At 39.5% G+C, this 21364-nt stretch overlaps 1 protein-coding gene across 4 annotated transcripts in view; it reads right to left on the bottom strand.

The window, feature by feature from the left end:
• The window catches only part of crebrf (creb3 regulatory factor), a 52141-nt gene that overhangs the window by 13890 nt on the left and 16887 nt on the right, over positions 1–21364 (bottom strand). For 3 of the 4 annotated variants that reach the window (XM_078411125.1, XM_078411124.1, XM_078411126.1), the window contains exons 2-6: positions 19620–19796; positions 16883–17008; positions 14340–15402; positions 9966–10163; positions 6792–6981 (exon numbers count right to left, since the gene is read on the bottom strand). In XM_078411125.1, the coding sequence (XP_078267251.1) occupies positions 6792–6981; positions 9966–10163; positions 14340–15402; positions 16883–17008; positions 19620–19628 (1586 nt within the window). In that variant the 5' untranslated portion in view covers positions 19629–19796. Of the gene's footprint in view, positions 1–3314; positions 3386–6791; positions 6982–9965; positions 10164–14339; positions 15403–16882; positions 17009–19619; positions 19797–21364 lie in introns of all 4 variants that reach the window. The other variant, XR_013548049.1, reaches the window with a different exon arrangement.

The raw sequence follows: 21364 nt of genomic DNA, 5'->3' as shown, positions 1-21364 counted from the left end.
ATATTGTTGAAAAGTAGGATTTTTTCTACGGATGTTGTCTTTATGGATTTCCAGAAGCTATTTTGTAAAAATTTCACACAAAAGACAGACAATTTAAAGTAAATGGAATTACAGGCAAATTAATAGCAGACTGGTGGAAGACTTTGGAAAATGTGTATGTGCTAGAACTTGAGAAGTGACAAGTGGTGTCCTACATGAATATGCATTGGAACCTCAATTACCTACATTTAATGATAATTAAAATAAAGCAAAAATGTCTGAACAGTCAAATTCAATCATTTTGGACCAGAGATATAGCCACGTATTTTTATGTGATTTAACCACCCATGAATCATGTAAGTTAAAGTAGTCAGATATTTAATAAAAATTCAAGTCACTATCCGAGTTAAAACTTGGAATATAAATGGCAGAATGTATTGCTACAAATGGTCTCCAGTGCTCTGGGCATTGCATTTAGAAATTTATTTGGAAAAACCAGACTGCCAATTCCTCAATGCTTTCATTGCTTTAATGGCTACAAAGTTATATAGAATATACAGTTAGGAAATAGTCTATTCAGCTGAATTGTTCAAACTCTGATAGCCGAATCCTCCATACTTTCCTCCAGCTTAAATGTATCAACAGTCTCCTTAAATCATCTCTGAAATAATGAGTTTTACATTTAATTTCCCTCTCAGTAAAGACATTTCTTTTTGTACTGATAATCTATATACTAAAACTCTTGTTTGTTTGTTCCTGGACTACACCCAAAATGGTACACGATAGCGCGAGAGGGGGGAGGAGGGAGGGAGGGGAAGGGGGGAGGGGAAAGGGGGAGGGGAAGAGGGGAGGGAAAGGGGAGGAAGAGGGGAGGAGGAAGGGAGGGGGAGGGGGAGGAGGGAGGGAGGGAGGGGGAGGAGGGAGGGAGGGAGGGGGAGGGGGAGGGGGAGGAGGGAGGGAGGGGGGAGGAGGGAGGGGGAGGAGGGAGGGGGGAGGAGGGAGGAGGGAGGGGGGAGGAGGGAGGGGGGTGGAGGGAGGGGGGTGGAGGGAGGGGGAGGGGGAGGAGGGAAGGAGAGGGTGCTGCACCAATGCAGAAGTTTGGGCCCAACGGGTCCACTTGGTCTAGTTATATATTAATTATGTATTGATAGTTTTTGGCTTTCCTCTTCCTCATGAAAAACATTGCCACCCTACTCCGTTCTCTCATAATTTTAAAGACCTCTCTCAAATCATCCTTTAGCTTTCTTTGGGGCCAATCCTGTATATTTCCTGTAAGGTACAACTTCACAGTTCCAGTAATCTTGTAAATCTAAACCTAGTCCACAGCCTTGAAAGCCTTTGTATAATATACTAACCACAATTATATGCTGAATGCCAATGGTAAACTAATCAAGTTTTCATAATGCTTAGCAGAACTCCTCCACTTTTCAATGCTATTCCCTCAGAAATAAACACATGCTTGTTTTTGTTATAGGCTTCGTAACCGACATCACAACCTTTTGCATTTTATGTATTTGTACTTCCAACTCCCTTTGGTCCTCTAACCTACTTAGTTTTTATTATAAAAATAGCATTTAATCCTTTATTAAAGAATATGGCATTCCTCATAATGTTACATTGAAATCAATTTGTCAATTTATAAACCCATTCATAAATATCAATATTTTCCTGTTTATTTATTGTACCCCATTTCATTGTTGACTCTCCCAAATTATTTATTTAACAGATTTTAAAAATATTTTGATTCCAAAGTCTAAATAATTAATATATGTTGTGAACAGTTCATATTTAATCATTATCAGATTCCCACTGTCCATGTTCAGTACTTTCCACACTCTACCAGTCAGTTATGCTTCGTTCTCTGTTTGCTGTCCTTCAACCAATTCAGTGTCTTTTCTTGATCCCTCTCTATACATAACCCTAATTTATTCTTAGTCTCATTTTGTAATACCTTATCCAAGTTCTTTTATAAATCCAATTATATCATAACTGCTGCATTACTATTAACCACTCCATATTCCTTCATCAATGGTTGTTAATAGTTAAGTATTGATGTGTACTATTTTTCTCTGTGATTAGATTCTATTCATAACAAACTAAAGCCATGATACTTCTGTAACTTCCTGGACTTATTCCATCTTATGACATGCAGTCCAAGGTTATCCATCACTCCTCGGGTACATCTTTTTTTCTAATGAATTAGTAAATGTATATAATGTTTATATGATTGTCTTGCATAAATTCTGAGAATATGTGGATGTACTCCAAGCAATCAAGGGCATTTGTACTGTTTTATTCAATATTTCCCTTGTATTTAATTCCACATTTAATTTGTAATATAATTTTGATTTTGTGTTTAAGTGTTCCATTTTAAGTAAGTAACGATGCAAATTAATTAATAAATATCGCTTTGTTACTGATTTTTTTTCCTGACCATTCCATTATGACCATATTCTCATTTAAACTTTTTTGTTATATGGGCTGATAAATATTTTATTATTTTAACGGTTGTGATCATTTAACTTCATTTTACCTCTTTTACTTTTAAGTTCTTTGAAAGGAATTGATACAAGGAAATGAAAAATAAATATTTTCTGCAAGTGGACAATTATAAAACTACTGAGCCAGAAGTTGCAAAATACTTCAAGAAAATGGATGGTGGAAGTTACTCACATATTTGAATTAATTAACTACTTTAAAGCTGAGCTCAAGAATCTTTTCTCGCTCAGGGTGGCAAAGGACAAGTAGCCAATGTAGATAATGAAATTAGGACACAGATCACACATAACTGAAGGACAGACAGACTTGAGGTGCTGACTGAACTATTTTTGTCACTATCTCCCTGTTCTCCACAGCGGAAGTGGAAAATCAGCTTGATTTTCAAACTTCATTATTATCCAGCATACTTGTATGTACAAATAGGCAAGGAGAAGGATTTTCCCTTCCTCCTTCAATAACTACGTTGGCATAGAAAGCACACGAAAATCCCCTCAAAGAGAGTCAGTGTTCAGAATTAGAGAGAAAATGGGAAAGAAAAAAGAACCAGTGCTTTCGTTTTAGATGCAATTTATATACAATTTTAAACAGATGTAAATTCTGTGTCTGATTCATTAACAAAAGTATTTTTCAGGTGTTGGAAAATACCCCTCATTGGTTTCTCAATAAAACAGTTTCCAGGCCATTTGTTCTGTTAACCAAAAGCAATGATTATGAAAAATAGTTATAAGAAATGCAAATGGTGCAAGTAGTCATGGCATGCAAAAACTTTATGAAATGTAATTTAAGAAATATTGTCATCAAAGCTGTATCTCCTTGTAATAAAGAGCATTACTCACCTTTAGAATAATGTAGCCATCATTTTCTGAAAAGGTACACTCCACATCCCAAGGGTAGGTAGCCTATTCAACTGGGGGAAAAAAATAATTAAAAAAATTACAGGGCTGTGCCTCCGATACTACTGCGTGAAGTTCACCAACACTCCTGGCAGAGAACAGAGTTAGGAACAAAGTCCTTTTGACAGCAGCTTTAATCTACAGTAGCCATTGGCTCAATATGGGCTGGTGCTGGGGCTGGGGTAGGGTTGCATCAGATTATATAGCACAAAGATCCCATGCTTGGATCAAGCAATTGGTTGGGTCTCGGTGTGGGGACAAAATTCAAGGAGTGGCTTTCCAAAGAATGTCTTTCCACTTGATAACGAAAGATAGAGAGTGCTTTTGCAGATAGTTCCATGGAGTAGTGCTGAAATCTTGCATACAGCAGTTCCAGGATATAAATGTACATCAAGCTTTATCTCAAGAGAAATCAAATCTTAGGATCAAAAATAACACTTAACAGCCTCTCCAGATTGCCAACGCTAAAAGCAGAAAATCTCTGCAAAATTCTGTTGCTGGCAATTTAAGATTCTTGGAAGTCATTAACAATAAGTTTTGGCTCTCTTATTAACGAAAAAGAAAAACTAAAGTGGACAGAATGGTCATTTTGCCTTAAGTGTCGATATTCAAGCATTTGAGAGACAAAATGATGAGCCAAAGAGGACTCTGATAATGATGAGGTCATCCAATGGTGTTTTTGCACATCTTCATCAAAAATCTGTAGATAGGGTGGTTGGTGCACAAAGTAAGAAAGCAATCAAAGTTTTTCCTTGATCAGTTGATTGCCACCTATAGGACACCATGAGAGAATAAATTTGAATATAACTGCAAGAACATTCTGATTTTTTAAAAACTCCAAACCTGGATTGGGCTCAGCTGTTCTTTCAAGATATATCAAGTGTTAACAGTATCTGTACAATTACCATTCTTAATGCTGCGCAGCTCTAATAAGTAGGTGGTCCACTAGTGATTTCCATCTTCACCAAATTCAAAACAAAGTATCCATGTTCAGTTGCTTGGGTCAGAAAATCTATTGGACCCAGCTATATGCTTCTTTAAATGACATGCTTGAATGCCATGTAGCTTGCCACAAGCTGTTTTCATCTCCGAATAAACTACTCACTGCGCCAGCACTCCATCCAAACACAGGAACAAAATTGAAAGTTAGAATGCGCAGCAGCTCTTCCATTTCTACTTTAGTCCAGGTGCTCAACTAACACCTATTTTTAAATCGCCACAGAAAGCCATTGTGAAGGAATGAGAAGTTATAATTGTTCTACTAGATTGGGTGGGTTGAAATCCAGAGGCATCGGATTATGATTTGATAATAAACAGGTTAGGGATAGGTTTCTTGCTTATATTCCTTTCAGTGCAGAGAATTCTGCTTTGAAATGGAGCCAGAAGATTTATTTCCAGGTAGAAGAGAGCCCAGAATGTGAAAACGTCCAAGAGCAGTCTGGTGCAACTTCTATTACTTAATGAAGGATGGAGGAAGACGACAAACGGAGCAAATATCATAATTTCTCTTGCTGGGATGAAGTAAACCAATCATGCCATTATTGGCAGGAAAATAATTCCATACACAGTTAAAGTTCTCTCATCAGTTCGGTTATCTCATTCATTTCAAATATAGAGCTTGCCCACTTTAAATGGCAAAATGGCTCTATTGCAGGCCGAAAGTGTAATAATGATTCCAGGGTTTATAAATACCATAAGTGCTTCTTTTCAAAAGCAAGAGTGATTGCTGTCGCAATCTGTGTTGGTAGTTCATGAATGACTATATGTCAGCAATGGATTACAGCATGCTTTCTGAATGATGGTGAGTATAATAATTATCACAAGCTTTCTTTTGTGGAACCACATCCACTTAAAGATATCAATAAGTTTGAACATCTGTCATTGTGAAAAAAGGAGGTAAAAGGAGCAGATATTTTACCTTCATTGTTTTAAAATAAAATGACATACCGTCATACAAAATATTTCTGGATTGCTAAGTATTTTTATTATCATCGTTGCTCTATGAAAGGACAATACCACCTAATGACTCTCCATTTGCTATTATTAATGATTATTCCCCGGTTTCACTGGTTGATTCAGAACCAGATGAGATACTCCACAAGATGAGCACTGCAAGGAATTGTAACTTCATCCTTCAAATTAAGGTGCAGAGATCCTTGTCTACTGAAATCTTAACAGTTCAATGAAAAATGAAATCTTTGAACCAATCGTTTCAGTTTTCTATCTGTGCAGGTTTGCCTTTGGACATATTGGCTCCAGCCTTTAAAATTGCCTCCAATAAACTTACCTGATGTTTCTAGCCATGAACTTCCAGAAAGATTTCAATCGTTATCAGTGGGATGTTTTCATTGTCCATGTACATTCATGAGAGTATGCACCAGCACAAGACAAAAACCCGAATTGGAATAAGCCAGCGCAATGGTAAACCAACTTCAAGTTAACTGTGGAAAATTACGCTTGCAGCTTTCTATAAGGGTGAGAATCACAAGTAGTTGCTTTTTGGCACCTCTCAAAGAACAGCTGAGCTCACAAGGTTAGAATGGATCAAAAATAGGTGCATCAAATTTTATTTTTCCTTTAGCGCACTGAAAAGTGTTATTTTTCCATTGTATTCCTGCTTTTCTCAGAAGATGAGGAGATCTGGGATGTAATCAATATGCATGTCAGAGCTTTGGTAGTTATCTGCATTTTGGATGAATGATGATGCTGTGATCTGATTCATCCTACTACCAAATGCAAGAGTTCACAATGTGATCAAGAGGAAAGCACTGGATGCACATATATGTTTGCTGACAATAGAAAGGATCTACAGCTGATATAGAACCTTAAATTCAGCAAAACAAAATGCAGATACTGAATATTCTTTCAAAGGTAAGAAATTTTAGCATCAGGGCCGTAGAAAGTGTTGATTGAGAAGATTTCAAATGCGATGCAACAAACAAAACAATAAGGGTCAATGGCAGGAGAAAAAAAATAAAGATGTTTAACTGGAGGTGCCCTTGTAGAGTGCAATTATCACACAGCTACATTAAAATACGAAGGGACAGATGTCCCAGTGAATTTCCCAGTTGGATAGGCCACCTAGGTATACATATGTGGAGTAGAATCAATGAAGATAATACAAAACAATTGAGTTTGATTTTTCCATTAAGTTTGAAAATCCTTTTATTGATATGATTCAAGTAATTTTTTTCCAAAATATCCAAAATTGCACAAAAAATTGTGGGTGGTTTAGAGTTCTACCCACCCATTCATTAATTCAATATAATTAAATTGAGGGAACAAGAATATAAATCAAATGTTTATTAGATTAAAATCCCTCAAATAGTAACAAAATGTTTAAATAATTTTGTTTCCAATTATAAATTACACTGTTTATACACAGGACCGACAATGTTGCTTAGAATTCTTCTTCATTACCTGGATGCTAGTTTGTTCTTCTCTTTTCTGGATCTTGGCCTGGCAGTTAATGGCAGTTCACTTACAGGTGTCAGATCGCTAATCACCTTGTTTAATTTTCTAAGTTCATTTCCAATCTGTAGTAACTTTCTTGGATTTGGAGTCAAATCTTCAACATCTGTTCTACGAGATTTCTTCACTAAATATTTTCCTATTTTAATAAGAACACAGATCATTAGTTCATGCTGTCACCCAAAACATTATGAAATTAAACAATTATGAATACAGCATGACTAATTATATATATGATAATTCAACTGTAGCATTAGTAGACACCACTTGAGTCTACTATGCCATGTTTGCACATTTCTGCTTGGCTAATGGTACAGATTAACGCCTTTGAATAATTAACAATTATCATGCAGGATAATAGAAGACAAACTGCATGAAATCATTTTTTCTATTCACCATTTTCCTTGTTCTTAAATCAACTAAAGTTAACTGAAATTTATTATCAACTAAGATTTTCATGATTTACAATAAACAGTGTATGTTGGCAATATGAAGCATTGGCTGTTATTCCTAGAAAACCCCACACAGTTACATTACTTTTTATTAGATTAAAATCCCTCAAGTAGTAACAAAATGTTTAAATAATTTTAGGGCGTGCAGCGTAGGTTTACTAGGTTAATTCCCGGAATGGCGGGACTGTCATATGTTGAAAGACTGGAGCGACTAGGCTTGTATACACTGGAATTTAGAAGGATGAGAGGGGATCTTATCGAAACGTATAAAATTATTAAGGAGTTGGACACATTAGAGGCAGGAAACATGTTCTCAATGTTGGGGGAGTCCAGAACCAGGGGCCACAGTTTAAGAATAAGGGGTAGGCCATTTAGAACAGAGATGAGGAAAAACTTTTTCAGTCAGAGAGTTGTGAATCTGTGGAATTCTCTGCCTCAGAGGGCAGTGGAAGACAATTCTCTGAATACATTCAAGAGAGAGCTAGATAGAGCTCTTAAGGATAGCGGAGTCAGGGAGTCAGGGGGTATGGGGAGAAAGCAGGAACGGGGTACTGATTGAGAATGATCAGCCATGATCGCATTGAATGGCGGTGCTGGCTCGAAGGGCCGAATGGCCTACTCCTGCACCTATTGTCTATTGTCTATTTACATACACACGTTCATAAAATACATAATAAGAATTCACAAGTTAAATTGGTACGTGTGTCAAAACAACCAAGATTCCCGACCCTCAGTGTGGCCTACACTGTGGACTAATGAGTGAGACAAATGCTGAACCATAGGGATTCTGAAGAATCAAATACTGGATGTTCAGAATTCTACTGTCGATAGGTTCAGTAAACAGGCAAGAAATTTGCAAATGGAATATCATGTGGGAAAAAGTCCAAGGGTGCCACTTTGGAAGGAAGAATATCAAAGTAAATTAGTATTTAAATAGTGACACTCCAAATTTTGCATTTCTCCCCCCTTCCTCCCCTGTGCCCCACCTGGACTTGCACCTATTTCTTCCCTCCCCCTATATTCCTTCTTCCCAATTTGAAACCCTTCAATCCTTTTGTCTCACACCTTTTATCTTTTTATCTCTAGCCTTTGTAGCAACCTATTACCTGCGAGACTTTAGGACTGCAGGTTTTTCTCCTGTCCACAACATTCCCCCTCCTCTTGGACTCCTCCTGCCGGCCTTCTGGTCTTTTTTATTTCTAACTGCTGGCGCAACATCAGCTGTCTTGACTTTTCTCCTCCCCTCAGAAACTCTAATCTCACACCATCTGAAAGCACAGCACTTTGTTTACTTAGAACAATTCCAACATTGTTATTAAACCCGCCGGCAAGGGAGGTGCTGTTGTCGTCTGACATGCTGACTATCGTGCTGAGGCAAGGCGCCAGCTCTTGGACACCTCCTCATACCTTGACCATGACACCACAGACTGTGGAGGGGGATGTAACACCTGTCCACAGATATTTTCTCCTGCAACCGAAGGGCATGTAACACCTGTCCCTATACCCCTCTGAAACCTCCATCCAGGGACCCCAGAAGTCCTTCCAGGTGAGGCAGAGGTTCAAGTGTACTTCCTCTAATCTTATCTACTGCATCCGCTGTTACCAATGTGGCTTCCAGTACATAGGCGAGACCAAATGTAGGCTCACCTGCCCCTCCTTTCTTTCGGCTTTCACCCCCCCCCCCCACCCCCAGAATCAGTTGGAATTAGGATCCCGATCCAAAATGTCACTTTTCCATGTTCTCCAGAGAAGCTACCATACCCACTGAGTTACTCCAGCACATTGAGGGTTTTTTTTTTGCATGGAAGGTTCACTAGGTTGATGCATTAAGAAAGGTTGAAGTCCAGAAGAATGAGGGGTAATCCTCTAATATTCTGAGGGTGAATGCTAAGCGAGTACTTCCCACAATGGAGGGATCCAGAACTGCAGAAAAGTTTCAGTATCAGGGCTTACCATTAAAACAAAGATGAGAATGAATTTATTCTCCCAAAAAGATCCTGGGTCTTTACAATTCCCTACTCCAGAGAGCTATGGAGGTACAGAAATATTCAAGGGAATATATTTGAATTATAATGTAGTCAAGAGGTATGGAAAAAGAAGTATAAGAGGAAGCAGGGAAGAGGTGCTGAGGCCAAGACTGCATCAGCCATGATCTTATTGAATTGCACAGGAAACTTTATGTTGACTGAGAAAAGAGAGCATGTAGGAAAGAGAGGCAGAAGCCAGGAGAACCAAATGGAAGCTCAACGTGTTGGTTTATAGAGCCGTGGCAAGATGACAGGAGAAGAAGGGGGTTTAGGGAAGAGAAAGCGATGATTGAGTGATTGGGGGAACAAAACAAAGAGAGAAGGGTGTTGAACAGGGGGACCTTGGAGGGGGGGGGTGAGAGGGGGATGTGGGCAGTTCCAAAATACATTAAATGGACTGAATTTAAATTCTCCAGATGCCTAAGAACGATTTGAGTTTGTGTTGATCAATAGTCCCATTCTAATTGTTTGCCCAGTAACTACAAACACTTATTAATCTACTCCCCTCCATTTGTGATAAAATAAATTAATCCAGACAGAATAATTATTTTTAGGAGAATTAAGTTCAGACATTGGGTTTCAGGAGTCCATTTTTTCAAGAAGCATGATCTCCCCTTTACAACACTTTTAACCATTCAGCTTACCATGCTGTAAACCATTTTTCTGATACATATTACTGGGCAAGGTATCTCTATCCCATTCAGAAGGCTTTAACATTCGATCTTGTTTAGGTGGTGGAATCAATTGTTCACTGTATTCCCAGAAATATCTTCTTTTGCTTCTTTTTCTTGAAACGCCAGTTAATGTGTCTTTGAGATCATCTGCTGTATCATTTTCATATCCTGCAGACAAGAATCAAACTTGACAACACCGAAATCATTTTGAAACCCACAAGACAGTCACACCAATGCACTGTAATAGAGTAACATCTACTGATCAATTGATAGACATAGGGCAGATGAATTTTAAAAGAGGTTTATGTGAAATGATGATTTTATCTGAAAGATAATGGATAGGAAATAAATAGTGCAATGTTAAAGATGGTGGAGGAAGTGGAGATATGGAGAGGTGGAAGCAATGAAAAATATATATCGGCGGGACCAAGCTGGGCGATCGTTTTGCTGAACTCCTTCGCTCAGTCCACCTTGGCCTACATGATCTCCCGGTTGCCAAACACTTTAACTCCCCTTCCCATTCTGACCTGTCCTGGGCCTCCTCCATTGTCAGAGTGAGGCCAAACACAAATTGGAGGAAAAGCACCTCATATTTTGCTTAGGCAGATTACAACCCAATGGTATGTATTGATTTCTCTAACTTCAAGTAACCTTTGCATCCCCACTCTCTCCGCCCCTCCCCAACCCTAGTAGATGTACTAGTTTCACTGTTGTCGTCAGGTTTCACTGTCTGTATAACTTGTTATCACCTATCCCACAGCCAACAATGAACATTGTGGTCTCCACCTTTCCTTGATCATTGTTGCTTTTTGCTTTTCAGTCATTTGTTCTATGTCCTGTATAAGTCCTCCGCATTCCCCTAACTCTCAGTCTAAAGAAGGCCCTTGACCCGAAATGTCACCCCTTTCTCCAGAGATGCTGCCTGACCCGCTGTTACTTTAGTTTGTTGTGTTTATCTTTGGATTAATGAACAAGTTTAGAAGGATATTAAAATATACAGCATCCTTGGTTTTGTGGAGGAAGCAAGGAAGTTACACTAAATTAAAAAATATATATTGGTTAGATCTCAATTCTAGAATGATGACACATTCTCCAGGCAGTGCCACTGACAGGACAGGATGCGCTTCCCTCACCAGCTACACCTTCTTCCTGTCGGCCAACGCTTTGTCCGCTCCCCCTTCCAAGATGGCGTATGTCGACGACTCCGGGGGAAGGAGGAGGTGGCGGTGGAGGGGGGCAAAGGGGCCGGGTGAAAAGGAAGAGAAAGTGGCAGTGGAGAGGAGGGGGAGAGAACAAGTGGACAGAGCGACAGGAAGAGGAGGAGGCAGCGGTGGAGGGGGAAAGAAGACCATGTGGACAAAGCGACAGCTGGTGAGAGGAGTGGGAGCCCCAGTGTCCAAGCGCACCATGTCATTGGCAGTGGCCTGAAGAAAGCACTATCCTCAGGGGCTACAACGTGAGCTGCAACAACAGTCGCGTCAACCGTACAGTGCTGTGATTGAAGAAGAGCTCGCTGGTGCACCTTGCGAGCCAGAAATGGCATCAGAAGCCTGAGCCAGGGCTGGGTAAAAGGTGCAAGCTGGGATGGCGTCAGTCCACTATACCAAAATCCGTTATAAAGTGTTTGGTAAAACGAGGGTTAAACTGTAGTAAGTAAGGAAGAAAATTAAAGTGATTGACAAATAGAATTCTAGGATCACTCATGAGGATTGATTGGAAGTGTTTTGCAAAGTGGTCAGCCTATTGATATCTGAATTTTCCAAGGTAGAGGTGACCACATTGTGAACACCAAATACACTAAATTGGAAGAAATGCAAGTGCATTGCTGTTTCAAATAACAAAATTATTTGAGTCGCAGGTCTACCCCAACAGCTGCTGAAGACATTCTACCGCTGCACCATAGAGAGCATCCTAACACATGGCATCCCTGTGTGGTACCTCAGCTGCACGGAGGCAGAGAGGAAAGTTCTTCAGCGGATAGTCCATAGAGCTCAGAGGACCATCGGAACACAGCTACCAGCCTTGGAGGGCATCTACAACACACGATGCTTCAGAAAAGCCACCAGCATCCACAAAGACTCTTCACACCTCTGCAACAGTCTGTTCGAACTTCTCCCATCGGGCAGACGATACAAGGCCTTCTACGCCCGCACCTCCAGACTCAGGAACAGCTTCATCCCCAGGGCCACAGCTGCTATGAACCGGTCCTGCTGAGCCGTATGGTCACATCGCACAGTGATCCGGCACAGATCTACTTGCACTTTATTCTGTTTTTAAATTGTTACAATTTGTTTCATTGGGTTGTTTAAATTAATACTGACTAGCTAATTAAATTATTGCATCGTATGGGAGGCGCATTCCCAATCTCGTTGTACTCCTGTACAATGACAATAAAGATATATTGTATTGTATTGTATTGGGAAGAGGCCATATCTATCTACCAAGGCCTCATGGGAAATTCCCAAGAATAGGCAGTGCAGATGGAAGAATGAACAGGGAATTTGTAAAGAAAGTGGCCCTTTCAACTTATTGAAAGGAGAGGTGAAGAGAATTTTTGAACAGTGGTGAATATGGAAACTGGTGGGGTGGAAGGTGTGGTATGAATAAACGAATGAAAGTTTGTCACATGTGACAAGTCAGTGATATTCTTTGTTTTGCACACCCAAGGTATGCAAAGTCACATAAGAGCCACATAAAGCGCCAAGATAAAGTTACAAAGTATCCCACGCCAGGATCTCCCGCGATAGGCATAGCTTGGGGTCCATCCAAGTTCTCATTGTCATACCTGAGACTTGGATAAAGTGAGTGTAGTTGAAGGAAAATTGTTTAACACAAGTAGGTGTTCAGCAAGCCAAGTGAGTAAGTGGTGGAGCCTTTGTAGAACTAAGATCATATTGGTATCAGATAGAGATGCACAGGGATTAGGTGTCCATGTAAAGATGAGCCAGTTGTGACCAGAAAACTGGAAACTATAAAAATAAATGGAAAGCATCAGTGATGTTACAATAAATGGGAAGGGATTAAAACAAAGGGAATGAGAATTTAAGTTCTGTGGGGCAAGAGCTGGCTGAATCAATACATCCGCCTGGGCAGTGCACACCAGAGGGCTGTGAAGTTCAAAATAGAGACTGACAGATTTCTGGAAATGGAAGGAATCAACAGATAGACAAATAGGACAAGAAATTGGAACACAGACAGTTCGGCACAGGAACAGGCCTTTCAGCCCATGATATCTGTGTGAAACATGGTGTCAAATTAAACTAATCCTTTTGCCTGTGCATGCTCCATAACCCTTCATTCCCTGCGTATTCATGTGCCTATCTAAAAGCAACAACCATTGCATCTGGATATCAACACAAAATAATGGAGTAACCCAGTGGGACAGGCAGCATCTCTGGATAGAAGGAATGGGTGATGTTTCGGGCCAAGACTCTTCTTCAGACTAAGAGTTAGGGGGGAGAGAGAGACATTGAGATATGGAAGGGTAAGGTGTGAAAACAGATCAAATGGGACAATGCTCAGTAAATGGAGATTTTTCTCTGCATTGTATCTACTTCCATCATCACAGCAGGCATCGCATTCCAGGCACCAACTGCTCTGTAAAAAGAAACTTGTCCTGTACTTCCCCTTTAAAGTTCCCCCTCTGAACTTAATGCTATACCCTCTAGTATTTGGCATTTCCAACGTTGGAAAATATTGCTGGCTATCTACCCTATCTAGGCCTCATAATTTTATAAACTTCCATTATTGCCTCTCAGCATCCAATGCTCCAGAGAAAACAGTCCAAGTTTGTCCAACCTCTCCTTATAGCTGATATCCTCTAATCCAAGCCTGGTAAATCTCCTCTGCTCTCTGTCCAAAGTCTTCTCATCCTTCCTGCAATTGGGCGTCCAGAACTAATGTTGGGGTACAAGATCAGCCATGATTTTATTCAATGGTGAAGAACTTTTAAGGGGTCATGGCTCCTCTTGTTCCTATATCTTTTATTCTTAACTAACTTCCATATGCTCACCTACATAGAACCACATGGACTATAAATAAATCTCCTCACTTTTAATCTATAAATAGTTCTGAATTTAATTGTGCACTCTTCCCCATGTTTCATTGTGCATTCAAGCCTGAAATTATTTAAAGTCACTCCCCACCCCCCTCCCCCTGTACTTGATTGTTATTCAAAATAATAAATCATGCAAGAAAAAAAGTGTGAATCTTAAACATGCACATAATACTGATAGGGGTAAATATGGTGTATGTGTGTAAGTCTTGTGTAAAGATTTCTTTGCTGCACATTCCACATACCAAAGTGCCAAAGTAGTCTTCCAGTTTGATTACAATCTAGTGTACCTGGTTCAGAGAAGGTGTCGCTGACATCATCATCCTTGTCTTCCTCCTCTTCATCATCATCATCTTCGTCATTATCACTGTACTCATGCTCACTACCAAATCCTTCATCATGGTCCTCATCATCATCTTCATCCTCATCGTCATCTTCTGCCTCCTGTTCAATACTAGGGGACTTTTCATTCACGCCATCACAAACAAACAAAGAATAATTATGCTCTTCCTTTTTCTGGGTGTGATCAGAAACAGGTGGTGATAACATTTCAACTGTTTCAGTTGGAGTATACAAGTCATTACTTTCTTTGAATACTGTGGTTACTTTACTTGCATATAGAGTTTCTGTACTCTTTTTCTCCAGTTTCCTGGGCGTTGCTCCAATGTCACTACAACAGGAAATATCTGGCAAGTTGCTGTGGGTAACTTGGGTAGCACCCAAGGTTGACTTACCAGGTGAGATGGGATTAATCCAGACTTCAGCTTTCTTAACAAAGTCTTTGTTATCCTCATGAACAGAACCTATTTTGCTGTTAAGAATCTGTGGTTTGTTGCTGTTGTCTACAGATGCACTTGTTGTAATTGATCTGGCTATCATTTGTGTTGTCTCAGGCAAGCAGGCATCTAAACAGGGACTTCTGGCAGATGATACTGGAGGCATTGCCCTATTTGCAGCAAGTTTTTTACCAGCCAGAGAAGAGGTTAATGAATTCTGATTTAAACTTTTTAATAAATCGGGATGATATAATGAATCTAAAACAGGTTGCGAATCTTCACAATTTAGCTGGGCCAAGGTAGGAGTTCTGCTGATGACCTCTTCATTTTGGTATGGACTGGAAAAATCATCAAGCCCAAGGAAATCCACTTCCTTGGTTCCCCAAATATCATAGCTAGTTAATTTGGTATATTTTGTTAAGTCTTCCCAGCATGCGTCCCATTGCTCCCAGTTTGAAGTATAGGAGGGGTCTGAATCCAGTAGCTCATTTAAAGGCTCTAAAATATCCATGTCTTTACACTCTTGCGAAGTAACAGGATCATCTCTAGAGCTGTAAGTGCAAGTCATTTCTCTATCCTGCAAGAAATGAAAACATTCTATTAAAAACATTACATAGATTCAGGAACACAAAAATCGAATTTTACCACAAATTGGCTTTATAATCGAATCAAATTAGGGAACTGTAATGAAAACTATAATTCATATTTTTTCATAAAGGAGCAAACTGACCCACACTGAAACAAAAATAGAGTAAACGAGAAATAATCAATAGGTCATATGATATCTTTATGAAGAAACAAGGTTAACATTTTAGGTTGATGACTCTTTCATCGATCTGAAACATTTACAGTTTCATGTTACATTAAGGCTGCCAGCCCTGCTAAATATTTATGCTTTCATTTCAGATTTCCAGCATGTGCATTTTTTGTTTGCTTTTCCAAACCAACTACTCTTTTACAAAGATTAGCACTCGGGCCCCAGTTATTCACAGTATGTATCAATGGTTTGGCTGAGGGGGGCAAATGTTACAGTTCTAAGTTTCCTGTTAATACAAACCTAGGCGGGATTGCGAGTCATGCAGAGAATGCGAAGAGGCTTCAAAGCCATTTAGACAAATTAAGTGAGTTGGCAGAAACGAGGCAGATGAAATAGTAAGTGGAAAAAATATAAATTAATCCACTTTGGAACACAGAACAGAATAACAGGATATTTTTTAAACAGATTGGGAAAGGTTGATGTTCCAAAAAATCTGGATGTCCTAGAACGCAAGTCACTGAAAGCAAGCAATGCAAGTGCAACTAGCAATCAGAAGGGCAACTAGTAAGTTAACTTTTATCATGAGGAGATTTGAATACAGGAGTAAAAAAATATACAGATAATCCTTGTTGCAACCGACTATGGGGGGGGGGGGGGAGGGGGGAATGGTGTCTGTTATTGTGATTGTCCGCCATAACCGAGTCAGGAATTTGCTCCAACCACTCCTTGTGGTTGGTCACTCCTTGAAACAACATGCTTTTCAAATACAAAGTTCTAACTAAAGATGTATTTTTGTTACTGCAACCTATTTGTTACATTGTTTAATAGAGTTCATCATTGCACAAGTGTTGATCGAAGCAATTGCTTGTCAATTTCAATGTCCTCCTGCAGTGTAACTAGCAGCCTGCATTTTTAAAAAGACAGGTGGGGCACTGAAGAGTATTTTACTTTTGCTCTTGGAACCACAAAGGCATTTTCTTCCTCCAATTTCAATGCTATTCAATCTTCCTACCGGGTATGTGTATTTTGAAATTAATAGAATCTGGCTCATTGATATCTAATATGCACAATTGAATATCCTGCAAACAATCTATCTCCAGAATGTAGTAGTACGAATGGCCAATTGTGCAAGTATCGTTGACAAGATACATCCACACCCAATCAACAACTTGTGCATCCAGAAAAAAGAGAATCAGGTAGCCAAGCTAGAGAGGTAACTGCAAGTGGTGAAAAAACAGGCAACAAATGAAACAATTAAAGTAAATTAGTTATTAATTGACAACCATAAAATGAATCTTACCAGTTCATATATGAAATCAGGTTCCGAATTATTCCCCAACAAATCCGTGCTGGTTAAGGCCTGATCTGAAAATGTGCGATTTCGAAAGGCATCCCCAAGTGGAGGATCCATTCCACTAACATTGGGCTGAAAAGAAAATGGATGCACAGCACATTAATAGAACAGCAGTTCATTTTAAAAAAAGTACAAAACTGAGATTTATTTCAGGTAACAAATATAGGTGCTACTATTGTTAATATTAAGCTACTGTGGATGTCATAATAATCATTAGTGAGGAACTTCTTTATTTCCAGCTAAAGTGAAAGTAGTTGGGCTATAATGAGATCAATTTTACACTTGAGTAAAACATCCCCTATGCTACATGTACCAGAGAAATGACTGTGCTTTTCATAAATTCATAAAAGGGCCAACTTCTCCCGCTAGAACTTTCATATCCATGTACTGGTTTATCAAGAAAAATGACTTCAATATCAGTCATAAATTTATCTGTTTCCTAAATAAATGAACTATGTTGAGACAGTTAATGTCAGCCCATTCATATAGCCCATTCCTTCTCCAACTCATTGATTGGCACTGGTGATATCAGCAGACATTCTGGAAATTTCTCATTTGTGTTTCTGAAAGAGACTTGCTTTCCAAAAATCAAGGCTTTGCTCCACTCAAGATGTTTGACTTTAAATTACAGTACAAGTCCACCACCGATTTTCCAGCAACTGATGATCCGGCACCTCCTTTAATTCAAACAAAATTACAAGAACGCACTAGAAATCCCCCATTGATGTCTCCCAAAAAATATGGCGCCTAGGCCGGGTGAGGTGGCCGATCTGAACCTCACTGGGACTTCCGCATCGATCAGCAGGTTGAATTTGCCCCCTGCGGCCGGGCTCTGGAACTCCGATCCAACTGGAGCCAGCAGATCCGTTCCCATACCTGACTACCATGGCTGATCAGCAGGTCGAATTTCCCCTGCAGCCGGTGCTCTGGAATCCCAGCCTGGCTGAAGCTGGTCCCATAGCCGACTTCTGCAGCTGACTTTGCAGGCCAGGATCGTTCCGAGTCAGCATGAAATTACGAAGGGGAAATCATGCTTGACTAATCTTCTGGAATTTTTTGAGGATGTAACTAGGAAAATGGACAAGGGAGAGCCAGTGGATGTAGTGTACCTGGACTTTCAGAAAGCCTTTGATAAGGTCCTACATAGATTAGGTGGCAAGATTAAAGCACATGGTATTGGGGGGAGGGTGCTGACATGGATAGAAAATTGGTTGGCAGACAGGAAACAAAGAGTAGGGATTAACGGGTCCCTTTCAGAATGGCAGGCAGTGTCTAGTGGGGTACCGCAAGGCTCGGTGCTGGGACCGCAGCTATTTACAATATACATTAATGACTTAGATGAAGCGATTAAAAGTAACATTAGCAAATTTGTAGATGACACAAAGCTGGGTGGCAGTGTGAACTGTGAGGAGGATGCTATGAGGATGCAGGGTGACTTGAACAGGTTGTGTGAGTGGGCAGATGCATGGCAGATGCAGTTTAATGTGGATAAATGTGAGGTTATCCACTTTGGTGGTAAGGCAGATTATTATCTGAATGGTGATGTTAGGAAATGGGGAAGTACAAAGAGATCTGGGTGTCCTTGTTCATCAGTCACTTAAAGTTAGCATGTAGGTACAGCAAGCAATGAAGAAAGCTAATGGAATGTTGGCCTTTATGACAAGAGGAGTTGAGTATAGCAGCAAAGACGTCTTTCTGCAGTTATACAGGGCCCTAGTGAGACCGCACCTGGAGTACTGTGTGCAGTTTTGGTCTCCAAATTTGAGGAAGGGCATTCTTGCTATTGAGGGAGTGCAGCGTAGGTTCACAAGGTTAATTCCTGGAATGGCGGGACTGTCGTATGTTGAAAGCCTGGAGCGACTAGGCTTGTATACGCTGGAATTTAGAAGGATGAGAGGGGATCTTATTGAAACATATAAGATTATTAAGGGATTGGACACGTTAGAGGCAGGAAACATGTTCCCAATGTTGGGGGAGTCCAGAACCAGGGGCCACAGTTTAAGAATAAGGGGTATGCCATTTAGAACGGAGATGAGGAAAAACTTTTTCACTCAGAGAGTTGTGAAGCTGTGGAATTCTCTGCTTCAGATGGCAGTGGAGGCCAATTCTCTGGATGCTTTCAAGAGAGAGCTAGATAGAGCTCTTAAAGATAGCGGAGTCAAGGGATATGGGGTGAAGGCAGGAACGGGGTACTGATTGTGAATGATCAGCCATGATCACATTGAATGGAGGTGCTGGCTCGAAGGGCCGTATGGCCTACTCCTGCACCTATTGTCTATTGACTCGGCCCAAGGATGTGACTTCTATTGGTCCTGCAAAACGGATATTACAATAAATCTCTGGAACCAAGGGTACTGGAAAATTGGTAGTGGACCTGCATTACATTCTATTTACCAAATCAATACCATGTATATTGTAGTAAAATTGTACTGCTGGAGAAAATTTAATTCTTCACATACCTTAGCTCTCAAGCCATAAATTACATTTCAATCCTTAGAATCAGTAAATTTTTTAGTCTTGCTTATGTTTATTCAAATTATAAAAGGTGACAAAATAAAAGTTCCAAAATGGTTGAAACTTTAACTCTTAAAATGTTACTTTAACATCAAGGCCTGAAAGCACAAATGGAGAGTCCTATGACAGAATAATTTTAGAGTTGAGATCTGCACGATTCAAAACTCACCTGCGGCATTCCCAAACCCACATCTGCTTTATCCAAGAGAATTTTTTCCTGTTGTGTTGGTTGAGTCGTTTCCAGTTTTAATGAATAGTTGAAGTGATGTACAAATATGTCAACCTTAGTACATAAAATTCAATGTTTTGAAATTTCTCCTGGAATCATTTTTTTTATCTCACAAGCCTAAGAAAAATAAAGCCAAATGGTAATCAGAAAAATTTCCCCGAAAATGTGCTGCACTGCTCAGTTATATCGTCAAAAACATGGATATTGATTCATTTATATATTTGCATTTGTTAAACCAATTTTACTTATCTTCTCCTGAATAAATTACCTTGCCATCCCATAATTCTTCACAACACAGCAGCAATTCAGTAACATACTCAAAATCTATTTCCCATGTTTATTTTAACAGTACGAAAATAAGACATGTAATCCCAAAGTATAATTTTAAGACCAGGAATGATAGAAAAAGAATGCCGATTGATGACAATCCATTTAATGAAGACTTTGAAACCTCCATGAAGCTGTTTTACAGAAGTCTCCGAGATGAAGCTGCTGATTCAGAGCAACTATTTTGCTGTTGGCTAATAAAAGGAACTTTCTTCATGTGTTCCACTTAATAAAACACATTTTAATAACTAATACCCAATGTATTTTGTAAAGGCTATATTTAGTGAACAAATAATTAGCTGATATATGACCAATTTTTGGAATTCATACATGATAGATTGTGAAAATACACATGTAAAACTCATCTGTTTGGCAAGGTATAATTAGTTTCCAGTAAAGAATTTGAATAGTTTTTCTTTCCAAGATTGCAAATCCTTACAATAGTGCATATTTTGACTCAATTAGTAACACCAAGTTAGAAGCTTACGCTCAATTTTCATCATGCATTTGAAATTATTATCTACACTGACATTTTACTTCTACAAAGAAATGGGATGCTGTGTTGTTGCGATCCATTATTTCATTTTGGACGATAAACCTTGGAGCCATCTGCATGCCCCAATCCAATGGATGATCTCCAAAGAACACCGTGCTGGTCAACACTGCCAAAAGACTACCTATTCATAGATCACTGAATACAATGCTCGCGTGTACTTAGTTGATACCTGTATCCATGTAGTAAAGGCCATAACATTACAATTAAAAGTACAGTTCAATGGATGTGAATTCTGTTGAGAAATCCCAGGTGGAATGATCATGGCCAATAAAGCATAATTATTTATTTTCAAATCCTCAAAAATTATATGCAACAAGACTCCAAGCAATTTAATTAATAAGCATTTTAAGGGCTCATACACTGTGTACACACGTGGCAGAATTTGAGTTATCTTTTTGCATTTTTGACACATCAGCCCCTACAAAACTTCAAGATTCAGTTCAAACCTGGAGCACAAACTTAGAGAACACCCACATGATCCACATAGCATAAAAATAAGCAACATAGTTTAATTTCTATGCCAAGGAATATTTTTAATTTTCTGAACAGCTCACATACTCGCCATTATGGAGTTATCCCCAGTGTCTTTCTCAATAAGGTAAGGGTGTGAAATAATGGTAACATAAGCCAGCACAAAGATCAAGAGGAACAACAACTTTCCAACTAAAATTAGCCCGGCCCTAATACCTGCCTAATCAACTAGGCATCCAGTTCCTCTCCACCTCTATTGCTCACGAGGACAATCTATGGCTATGGCAATAAGCAAATTTGGTGTCTCGACTGCGCATGCCCAGGTCAAAGA

The sequence above is a fragment of the Rhinoraja longicauda genome, chromosome 14 (genome assembly GCF_053455715.1).
Source record: "Rhinoraja longicauda isolate Sanriku21f chromosome 14, sRhiLon1.1, whole genome shotgun sequence".
NCBI lineage: Eukaryota > Metazoa > Chordata > Chondrichthyes > Rajiformes > Arhynchobatidae > Rhinoraja > Rhinoraja longicauda.
Note: the sequence above shows the minus strand (reverse complement) of the source record. Positions and strands in the feature narration are given on the sequence as shown.